The sequence below is a fragment of the Pecten maximus genome, chromosome 14, assembly GCF_902652985.1.
Source record: "Pecten maximus chromosome 14, xPecMax1.1, whole genome shotgun sequence".
Lineage (NCBI taxonomy): Eukaryota > Metazoa > Mollusca > Bivalvia > Pectinida > Pectinidae > Pecten > Pecten maximus.
The window spans coordinates 6,017,747-6,030,399 of NC_047028.1; the positions used below are offsets into that span (position 1 = coordinate 6,017,747).

The 12,653-nt window shown below is 42.7% G+C and overlaps 1 protein-coding gene across 2 annotated transcripts; it reads left to right on the forward strand.

The window, feature by feature from the left end:
• Nucleotides 1-260: 260 nt before the first annotated feature.
• Nucleotides 261-4,969, forward strand: LOC117342521. 2 transcript variants are annotated; one of them, XM_033904701.1, is made up of 3 exons: nt 261-374; nt 1,096-1,161; nt 1,783-4,969. In XM_033904701.1, exons 2-3 carry the CDS (start codon nt 1,128-1,130, stop codon nt 2,214-2,216), a joined length of 468 nt encoding a protein of 155 aa, XP_033760592.1. In that variant the 5' UTR covers nt 261-374; nt 1,096-1,127; the 3' UTR covers nt 2,217-4,969. The 2 variants fall into 2 exon arrangements, with proteins under 2 accessions (XP_033760592.1, XP_033760591.1); XM_033904700.1 differs by having other exon boundaries at nt 265-374.
• Nucleotides 4,970-12,653: the final 7,684 nt, after the last annotated feature.

Sequence of the window (12,653 nt, forward strand, 5' to 3'; positions counted from 1 at the left end):
CTTTAAGTGATTGTAGACCATAGGTATAACGTAATGACCAGGTCAAAGTTGAAGACTATTTCCTGATGTCTGACGAGAAAATTACATCCTATCTTGACACGCTCAACTGACCTCTAGACGTATATATACATGTGATATATTTATTGGCACTAAGCGGACGCGTACAATGTCAATAAACTGACCCGTGTGACGTCATGAAGTTATAACGGGCCACAATTGGCTGACAACTTTGCATACGATTTACCAGGAAATATCTGGACGGCAATATAAAATAGTTTCGGGCTACACAGTGTGGTCAAACTCCCGTATTCTGTGGTTGTGACTGGTTCAGTGATCAAAGTCGTCAACATTTGTCAACAAAACAAACTTAAAAGGTAAGTTGTCACGGGGTTATTTTGTTAATACCATTAATCTGTACATATTTTCTGTTTGATCGGTTTAAAAATATATAACGATGTGTGCTTATTGATTACGTTAGTATACCAGTAATTACAGTGGTTAATAACTTGTTGTAGCCCGCGTTTCTTCTCACCCAGCACCGCACGTTAGACATTTTGGCAGATAGACTTTTGGTCAAAAGGTTTAACGTGTGGTGTTTGGACCAGCTGAAGTTCGGACAACATTTATTGTTAACATATCTGTGTACAGTGTTCAGAAATCACCTGCAGAAGATTGTGTTCTTTCACTTTTGGTCAAAAATGAGAGGAAATGACCTGGCATTATTTGTTCAATGTATTCTTTAAAATATGTATAAAACATGTACACTGCAGTTTGACTGAGAACTGATTGTTATGCCAGTTTTCCGAAAAAAAAATTAAAAATCAATGGGGAAAAAATATATCACCTTGCCACAATTGTAATATATGTTCACCTAACCGGTTTGTTTATGATTGAGAGGTAAGTTTTTTACAACTTATGAACATTCCGCTATCTGTCTGTCGATGTAGTTGTAATGATGTATATCTCTCTGTAAACAACAACCTTATATAACGATCAATCATTGGTTCTAGACGGTACATAACACGTCAATCAAACGTCTGTTTACAGATGGACTATGTACAGCTATATAACTGACGGTCTTGGTTTATGTTTCAGATATTTGCCATCACTAATCGAGGAGAGAGGCTATGATACGACTGCTTCTGCTTCTGGTCCTACCATGTACGTATATATACTATAAAATATAGGAAGCCTTTTTTATTTTCTACACTCTTCAAAATATTAACTTGCAAAGAAAAATGTTTCGGATCTTTCAATATGTATTTTTTCAAAGGAACCTTTCATTTAATATTTATCTGAATTATACTGAAGTCCATTCTGAGTTAAGTGACTTCTGAAATTGCTACAGTTACGCATGGTATTCCTACGGTGATATATAGAGACTAGATTCCACATGTATCGGGCTATTGAATCTCTGGGGTCTGTCTACGAGATCATTCTGTTCGATATCAATATATCTGAATTAAAATTGTCGTGGGATTATCATATTAACTTTAACACGAAAATACATATTTTTTCATGATATAAGTAATTCACAGTAAACGCCTGTGTATATAGTTCATGGAAATCCAAGCAAGCAAGCAAACAAACAATAAAAACAAACAAGAAACTTTCACCATTGAACATCATATCAATGGCAGCATTTTCAAAGGAAACTCGGACGTTCCAAAATGTTATAATCACGTGGTATTACAAGATAATATTAGAATCCGTATGTACGGTAAAGGGTAAAGAGTGACAGTCTTTTGAAAATTAAAGTTTGATTTCCCCTTTTCTTTTTAGGTATTAATGGCCAGGGATTTCAATCTTCTATCACCCCGAACTGGGGTCAAGTAGTTGGTTCAGCAGCCAATCAGGAGAGACTTCTGGCTAGTCTGATCACCAGAGGCTGGACACCACCAGCGGATGTCCAGCGAGAACTAGCAACTGCTGCTCGGGTACGGCAGACTGTCACTGGTGGTAGAGATGAATTTGGAAATAGATTCAACTTTGGATTCACACCGGAGCAATTAATGGCCCCCGGGCTATCGATAGATGAGTTAATTCCTACAAACAATGGAGGTAGCTTTGGAAATATCCGAGATCCTGGAGCGGCTAATTCTCTGGCGAGCCTTCCTAACAACATGCAGATCCCGGGTAGTCTAACACAGGGGCTCGTTAACAGGGGTTTACTGGATCCTACTCTTGTCAATCCCAACCTCGCAGGACGGGGCTGATCGACCCCACACTACAGGGAACGGGATTTATTGATCCTACTCTCCAAGGCAGAGGTATTGCAGATTCTTCCCTCGCGGAAGCGGCGCTTTTAGGGCGGCAACGAATGCCTGGTATGGTCAACATACTCCCTGATGGTGGTCCACTCGGGCCAGGGGTTGGCCAAATTGGACTTGGACGCCTTGGACCCGGACGCTTTGGACCCGGACGCCTTGGACCCGGGGTTGGCCCAATTGGACTCGGACGCCTTGGACCCGGGGTTGACCCAATTGGACTCGGACGCCTTGGACCCGGGGTTGACACAATCGGACTCGGACCCCTTGGTCCCGACCCTCTGGATCCCATAGGACCAGGAGTGATAGGTATAGCAGGACGCGATCACCATGGTCACGACGATCATAACGATCATAGTATCAAGGCTGTAAAGGGCGAGTTGGTAAAAAACAAAATCATCAAAAAGAAGCTGAAGAAAGAACTCAAGGCTAGGAAACAAATAAAGAAGGAACAAAGAATAACGAAGAAAATTTTACGTGGCAAAGGAGGTATCGGTGGCACGAATGGACAGATAGTGCAACATGGCGACCATTTTCATCTCGATGACAAAATTTTGAAAGTCGTTGGTTCTACAAGGACACACCATCACCCACCACCACCACTCCGACGAGATTTACGGAAAAGGAAAAACCCGGTCAGCAATCTAGTAACAGGGCTGCTGTTAGGAGGCTTGGGGGCCCTGTTGGGAGGGAAATAAGTACCCGGGTTATACCACATGCAACATACCAAATACGTGAGCTGTCTCATTGACTTTACTTTGTCTGTGATTTTTATCAAATCTAACTTTTCTCATTGCTTTTTTATCTTTCTTCAAATACATTTTTGTGATGTTTTAAAACTCTTTTAATAGCCATTTGTATTTCATTTCTATGTTTTATTACGATGTAGATATGGATGAGGTCATTAGATACGAGGATTACTTGCTAGAAGATGTTTATATCGAGTACATTTCAAAATAATAAACATTTTGATGTTGTTATTCGGGGAATTTTAATTCAGCGTCGCTATATTGTTCAATTTTGAGGATATCATGAATGTACATTAAAAGGGTAACATTTGTTGTCAAATTTTCCAAAAGTACGAAGAAAAAAATCCTAATATATGGTAATTAAAATAGGACTTATCGTCTTTCCATCCACTAATTTTTGAAATAATTTCTATTTTTTGGAAGATTCAAACATACGAGCGCTTAACCTGATCTAATTCTCACCTTTATGCTTTCCCCAAATATTGCAGTACAATAACACAAACAGGTTGGTAATAATGTTACTACCTTTATCTCCAATCTTGTATATGTAGGTAACGTTAGTGAACAAAGACATATAATGCCATGGACAAAAAACAATATAAATGTACGATTTAGTATACATCATTTTTTATTATTATTAGTAGGTGACAGGTGTCACCAGTATAAGACCGCCCTAAGGACCGTAATGTCCTACACCAGAGGCCACTGCCGAGGCGACTGGCTGTAAACCAAGTGTTTTCTAGAGGCCACCGCCGAGACGATTGGCTGTGAACCTAAGGTGTGGACAGAAGGTGTTTTATATAAATATCTGCCTGAACAGTCCGAAATATCTCCATTTACACCCAAATACAATGCACGACAGTTGTATTAAGATAGAAAATAACAAAAACATAATTTACTGTTATTCATGAAAGTGAGATATAGACAACTGCTTTATATGTATATAACTATAATTGTTTTAATACACTTAGATATCGCAACATCAGTCAAAACGGATATTTCCTTCAAACATTCTTTTTACCGAATCAATATGTAACTATTTTTACGTTTTAAATCCCAAAATACACATGAAAACAAAAACAAAACAAAAAACAACAAGACACAGAAAATAACAATAGAAAGGGCTATCTAGGTTCAAATGCACCCGTCCCCTATCTTCGTTACTTTGGTTTAGAATCAACTGAAATGTTGATGAATTTGTATATTGATTACAAATATGTTCTCAGAAAATAACACCGCTGTTCATCTTGATGTCGCCTTCGATTTTATCACTGTTAACGTATGGCTGGTGCTACAATTATAAGAATATTGTATTTTTTGTGTCACTTTGATATATAAATGTATATATCTTTTAACTACATAGTTATGTGTATAGGTAAATTAATCATTTTCATTTCAATATTGTGTGAACTACTCGGGCAGCTACTTATGATATTTAAGAAAAAAGACCTATTCCAGTACTTCTCTAACCGTACGGAGATATGTACAGTAAAATACTTTTATTATCTATCATACATCGTAGGATCTCATTGCTGTTTTTATTTTACCAGAACAAACATTTTAACTGGCATTTTTAAAGGACCTCGACAGTTTGCTAAAGTATACAATTATCTTGTTGGCGAGGTCAATATGAGGTTAAAATGTTTGTACCAGTGACCGATGAAGTGGTAAAGATAGTTGTTTTCAGGGTTGATAAACATGCATTGTTTAGTATATCAATTAATATATACCTCACCTATATATGTCATTAATGTACGATTTCATATAGATCATTGTAATTACCAGTTTTAATGTCATACACCTGTAAACATTTGTACATATTGTCTGTAAAATCAACGTTATTTTTATATGCTGTATAGATCTGCAATCTATGTGATACTCTTTGTAATACCACTGTCCTTATGGTACATTTCCTTTGTATATGAAATGAAAATAAATTCTAATAAACTGAAAGCTTGTTTCATTCATTACGTCATCGTAGGAATTTACGACCCATCTCCAGTACTCATCTCCTTGTTTTAAACAAACTCAAGGAACAGTTTTCATGTAAATATATATTTACTTTAGACTTAAGGGTTGGTTAAAAAAATGCAAAACGTATTTTAAACTATAAACTGATAAACTGACAGCAAATATGAACCAAATATAGATTTACACTGATACTCCTTCAAATAAGGAGAATAAGACCGCGGGTTTCGGGAAGGTAAGCGTCTTCGGCTTCATGGACGACACCCACCAAGTATATCTAGTTCATGGACGACACCCACCAAGTATATCTAGTTCGTGGACGACACCCACCAAGTATATCTAGTTCATGGACGACACCCAACAAGTATATCTAGTTCGTGGACGACACCCACCAAGTATATCTAGTTCGTGGACGACACCCAACAAGTATATCTAGTTCGTGGACGACACCCACCAAGTATATCTAGTTCGTGGACGACACCCACCAAGTATATCTAGTTCGTGGACGACACCCACCAAGTATATCTAGTTCGTGGACGACACCAACCAAGTATATCTAGTTCGTGGACGACACCCAACAAGTATATCTAGTTCGTGGACGACACCCACCAAGTATATCTAGTTCGTGCACGACACCCAACAAGTATATCTAGTTCGTGGACGACACCCACCAAGTATATCTAGTTCGTGGACGACACCCACCAAGTATATCTAGTTCGTGGACGACACCCACCAAGTATATCTAGTTCATGGACGACACCCACCAAGTATATCTAGTTCGTGGACGACACCCACCAAGTATATCTAGTTCGTGGACCACACCCACCAAGTACTGTATATCTAGTTCATGGACGACACCCACCAAGTATATCTAGTTCGTGGACGACACCCACCAAGTATATCTAGTTCGTGGACGACACCCACCAAGTATATCTAGTTCGTGGACGACACCCACCAAGTATATCTAGTTCATGGACGACACTCACCAAGTATATCTAGTTCATGGACGACACCCACCAAGTATATCTAGTTCGTGGACGACACCCACCAAGTATATCTAGTTCGTGGACGACACCCACCAAGTATATCTAGTTCGTGGACGACACCCACCAAGTATATCTAGTTCGTGGACGACACCCACCAAGTATATCTAGTTCGTGGACGACACCCATCAAGTATATCTAGTTCGTGGACGACACCCACCAAGTATATCTAGTTCGTGGACGACACCCACCAAGTATATCTTGTTCGTGGACGACACCCACCAAGTATATCTAGTTCATGGACGACACCCACCAAGTATATCCAGTTCGTGGACGACACCCACCAAGTATATCTAGTTCATGGACGACACTCACCAAGTATATCTAGTTCATGGACGACACCCACCAAGTATATCTAGTTCATGGACGACACCCACCAAGTATATCCAGTTCATGGACGACACCCACCAAGTATATCTAGTTCGTGGACGACACCCACCAAGTATATCTAGTTCGTGGACGACACTCACCAAGTATATCTAGTTCATGGACGACACCCACCAAGTATATCTAGTTCGTGGACGACACCCACCAAGTATATCTAGTTCGTGGACGACACCCACCAAGTATATCTAGTTCGTGGACGACACCCACCAAGTATATCTAGTTCATGGACGACACTCACCAAGTATATCTAGTTCATGGACGACACCCACCAAGTATATCTAGTTCGTGGACGACACCCACCAAGTATATCTAGTTCGTGGACGACACCCACCAAGTATATCTAGTTCGTGGACGACACCCACCAAGTATATCTAGTTCGTGGACGACACCCACCAAGTATATCTAGTTCGTGGACGACACCAATCAAGTATATCTAGTTCGTGGACGACACCCACCAAGTATATCTAGTTCGTGGACGACACCCACCAAGTATATCTTGTTCGTGGACGACACCCACCAAGTATATCTAGTTCATGGACGACACCCACCAAGTATATCCAGTTCATGGACGACACCCACCAAGTATATCTAGTTCATGGACGACACTCACCAAGTATATCTAGTTCATGGACGACACCCACCAAGTATATCTAGTTCATGGACGACACCCACCAAGTATATCTAGTTCATGGACGACACCCACCAAGTATATCTAGTTCGTGGACGACACCCACCAAGTATATCTAGTTCGTGGACGACACTCACCAAGTATATCTAGTTCATGGACGACACCCACCAAGTATATCCAGTTCATGGACGACACCCACCAAGTATATCTAGTTCGTGGACGACACCCACCAAGTATATCTAGTTCGTGGACGACACCCACCAAGTATATCTAGTTCATGGACGACACCCACCAAGTATATCTAGTTCGTGGACGACACCCACCAAGTATATCTAGTTCGTGGACGACACCCACCAAGTATATCTAGTTCGTGGACGACACCCACCAAGTATATCTAGTTCGTGGACGACACCCACCAAGTATATCTAGTTCGTGGACGACACCCACCAAGTATATCTAGTTCGTGGACGACACTCACCAAGTATATCTAGTTCGTGGACGACACCCACCAAGTATATCTAGTTCGTGGACGACACCCACCAAGTATATCTAGTTCGTGGACGACACCCACCAAGTATATCTAGTTCGTGGACGACACCCACCAAGTATATCTAGTTCATGGACCACACCCACCAAGTATATCTAGTTCGTGGACGACACCAACCAAGTATATCTAGTTCGTGGACGACACCCACCAAGTATATCTAGTTCGTGGACGACACCAACCAAGTATATCTAGTTCGTGGACGACAACCACCAAGTATATCTAGTTCGTGGACGACACCAACCAAGTATATCTAGTTCGTGGACGACACCCACCAAGTATATCTAGTTCGTGGACGACACCAACCAAGTATATCTAGTTCAAGGACAATACCCACCAAGTATATCTAGTTCGTGGACGACACTCACCAAGTATATCTAGTTCATGGACGACACCCACCAAGTATATCTAGTTCGTGGAAGACACCCACTAAGTATATCTAGTTCGTGGACGACACCCACCAAGTATATCTAGTTCGTGGACGACACCCACCAAGTATATCTAGTTCACGGACGACACCCACCAAGTACTGTATATCTAGTTCATGGACGACACCCACCAAGAATATCTAGTTCATGGACGACACCCACCAAGTATATCTAGTTCGTGGACGACACCCACCAAGTATATCTAGTTCATGGACGACACCCACCAAGTATATCTAGTTCATGGACGACACCCACCAAGTATATCTAGTTCGTGGACGACACCCACTAAGTATATCTAGTTCGTGGACGACACCCACCAAGTATATCTAGTTCATGGACGACACCCACCAAGTATATCTAGTTCACGGACGACACCCACCAAGTACTGTATATCTAGTTCATGGACGACACCCACCAAGTATATCTAGTTCATGGACGACACCCACCAAGTATATCTAGTTCGTGGACGACACCCACCAAGTATATCTAGTTCATGGACGACACCCACCAAGTATATCTAGTTCATGGACGACACCCACCAAGTATATCTAGTTCGTGGACGACACCCACCAAGTATATCTAGTTCGTGGACGACACCCACCAAGTATATCTAGTTCAGGGACCACACCCACCAAGTATATCTAGTTCGTGGACGACACCCACCAAGTATATCTAGTTCATGGACGACACCCACCAAGTATATCTAGTTCGTGGACGACACCCACCAAGTATATCTAGTTCGTGGACGACACCCACCAAGTATATCTAGTTCACGGACGACACCCACCAAGTATATCTAGTTCGTGGACGACACCCACCAAGTATATCTAGTTCGTGGACGACACCCACCAAGTATATCTAGTTCGTGGACGACACCCACCAAGTATATCTAGTTCGTGGACGACACCCACCAAGTATATCTAGTTCACGGACGACACCCACCAAGTATATCTAGTTCACGGACGACACCCACCAAGTATATCTAGTTCGTGGACGACACCAACCAAGTATATCTAGTTCGTGGACGACACCCACCAAGTATATCTAGTTCGTGGACGACACCAACCAAGTATATCTAGTTCAAGGACAATACCCACCAAGTATATCTAGTTCGTGGACGACACTCACCAAGTATATCTAGTTCATGGACGACACCCACCAAGTATATCTAGTTCGTGGAAGACACCCACCAAGTATATCTAGTTCATGGACGACACCCACCAAGTATATCTAGTTCGTGGACGACACCCACCAAGTATATCTAGTTCGTGGACGACACCCACCAAGTATATCTAGTTCGTGGACGACACCCACCAAGTATATCTAGTTCGTGGACGACACCCACCAAGTATATCTAGTTCGTGGACGACACCAATCAAGTATATCTAGTTCGTGGACGACACCCACCAAGTATATCTAGTTCGTGGACGACACCCACCAAGTATATCTTGTTCGTGGACGACACCCACCAAGTATATCTAGTTCATGGACGACACCCACCAAGTATATCCAGTTCATGGACGACACCCACCAAGTATATCTAGTTCATGGACGACACTCACCAAGTATATCTAGTTCATGGACGACACCCACCAAGTATATCTAGTTCATGGACGACACCCACCAAGTATATCCAGTTCATGGACGACACCCACCAAGTATATCTAGTTCGTGGACGACACCCACCAAGTATATCTAGTTCGTGGACGACACTCACCAAGTATATCTAGTTCATGGACGACACCCACCAAGTATATCCAGTTCATGGACGACACCCACCAAGTATATCTAGTTCGTGGACGACACCCACCAAGTATATCTAGTTCGTGGACGACACTCACCAAGTATATCTAGTTCATGGACGACACCCACCAAGTATATCTAGTTCGTGGACGACACCCACCAAGTATATCTAGTTCGTGGACGACACCCACCAAGTATATCTAGTTCGTGGACGACACCCACCAAGTATATCTAGTTCGTGGACGACACCCACCAAGTATATCTAGTTCGTGGACGACACCCACCAAGTATATCTAGTTCGTGGACGACACTCACCAAGTATATCTAGTTCGTGGACGACACCCACCAAGTATATCTAGTTCGTGGACGACACCCACCAAGTATATCTAGTTCGTGGACGACACCCACCAAGTATATCTAGTTCGTGGACGACACCCACCAAGTATATCTAGTTCATGGACCACACCCACCAAGTATATCTAGTTCGTGGACGACACCAACCAAGTATATCTAGTTCGTGGACGACACCCACCAAGTATATCTAGTTCGTGGACGACACCAACCAAGTATATCTAGTTCGTGGACGACACCCACCAAGTATATCTAGTTCGTGGACGACACCAACCAAGTATATCTAGTTCGTGGACGACACCCACCAAGTATATCTAGTTCGTGGACGACACCAACCAAGTATATCTAGTTCAAGGACAATACCCACCAAGTATATCTAGTTCGTGGACGACACTCACCAAGTATATCTAGTTCATGGACGACACCCACCAAGTATATCTAGTTCGTGGAAGACACCCACTAAGTATATCTAGTTCGTGGACGACACCCACCAAGTATATCTAGTTCGTGGACGACACCCACCAAGTATATCTAGTTCACGGACGACACCCACCAAGTACTGTATATCTAGTTCATGGACGACACCCACCAAGAATATCTAGTTCATGGACGACACCCACCAAGTATATCTAGTTCGTGGACGACACCCACCAAGTATATCTAGTTCATGGACGACACCCACCAAGTATATCTAGTTCATGGACGACACCCACCAAGTATATCTAGTTCGTGGACGACACCCACTAAGTATATCTAGTTCGTGGACGACACCCACCAAGTATATCTAGTTCATGGACGACACCCACCAAGTATATCTAGTTCACGGACGACACCCACCAAGTACTGTATATCTAGTTCATGGACGACACCCACCAAGTATATCTAGTTCATGGACGACACCCACCAAGTATATCTAGTTCGTGGACGACACCCACCAAGTATATCTAGTTCATGGACGACACCCACCAAGTATATCTAGTTCATGGACGACACCCACCAAGTATATCTAGTTCGTGGACGACACCCACCAAGTATATCTAGTTCGTGGACGACACCCACCAAGTATATCTAGTTCAGGGACCACACCCACCAAGTATATCTAGTTCGTGGACGACACCCACCAAGTATATCTAGTTCACGGACGACACCCACCAAGTATATCTAGTTCGTGGACGACACCCACCAAGTATATCTAGTTCGTGGACGACACCCACCAAGTATATCTAGTTCACGGACGACACCCACCAAGTATATCTAGTTCGTGGACGACACCCACCAAGTATATCTAGTTCGTGGACGACACCCACCAAGTATATCTAGTTCGTGGACGACACCCACCAAGTATATCTAGTTCGTGGACGACACCCACCAAGTATATCTAGTTCACGGACGACACCCACCAAGTATATCTAGTTCACGGACGACACCCACCAAGTATATCTAGTTCGTGGACGACACCAACCAAGTATATCTAGTTCGTGGACGACACCCACCAAGTATATCTAGTTCGTGGACGACACCAACCAAGTATATCTAGTTCAAGGACAATACCCACCAAGTATATCTAGTTCGTGGACGACACTCACCAAGTATATCTAGTTCATGGACGACACCCACCAAGTATATCTAGTTCGTGGAAGACACCCACCAAGTATATCTAGTTCATGGACGACACCCACCAAGTATATCTAGTTCGTGGACGACACCCACCAAGTATATCTAGTTCGTGGACGACACCCACCAAGTATATCTAGTTCTTGGAAGACACCCACCAAGTATATCTAGTTCGTGGAAGACACCCACCAAGTATATCTAGTTCGTGGACGACACCCACCAAGTATATCTAGTTCGTGGACGACACCCACCAAGTATATCTAGTTCGTGGACGACACCCACAAAGTATATCTAGTTCGTGGACGACACCAACCAAGTATATCTAGTTCGTGGACGACACCCACCAAGTATATCTAGTTCGTGGACGACACCAACCAAGTATATCTAGTTCATGGACGACACCCACCAAGTATATCTAGTTCGTGGAAGACACCCACCAAGTATATCTAGTTCGTGGACGACACCCACCAAGTATATCTAGTTCGTGGACGACACCCACCAAGTACTGTATATCTAGTTCATGGACGACACCAACCAAGTATATCTAGTTTATGGACGACACCCACCAAGTATATCTAGTTCATGGACGACACCCACCAAGTATATCTAGTTCATGGACGACACCCACCAAGTATATCTAGTTCATGGACGACACCCACCAAGTATATCTAGTTCATGGACGACACTCACTAAGTATATCTTGTTCATGGACGACACCCATCAAGTATATCTAGTTCGTGGACGACACCCACCAAGTATATCTAGTTCGTGGACGATACCCACCAAGTATATCTAGTTCGTGGACGACACCCACCAAGTATATCTAGTTCGTGGACGACACCAACCAAATATATCTAGTTCGTGGACGACACCCACCAAGTATATCTAGTTCATGGACGACACTCACCAAGTATATCTAGTTCATGGACGA

Bases quoted from the DNA above. Each gene is read 5' to 3' on its own strand.
- LOC117342521 (XM_033904700.1), top strand. From the start codon at position 2,321: ATGCCTGGTATGGTCAACATACTCCCTGATGGTGGTCCACTCGGGCCA.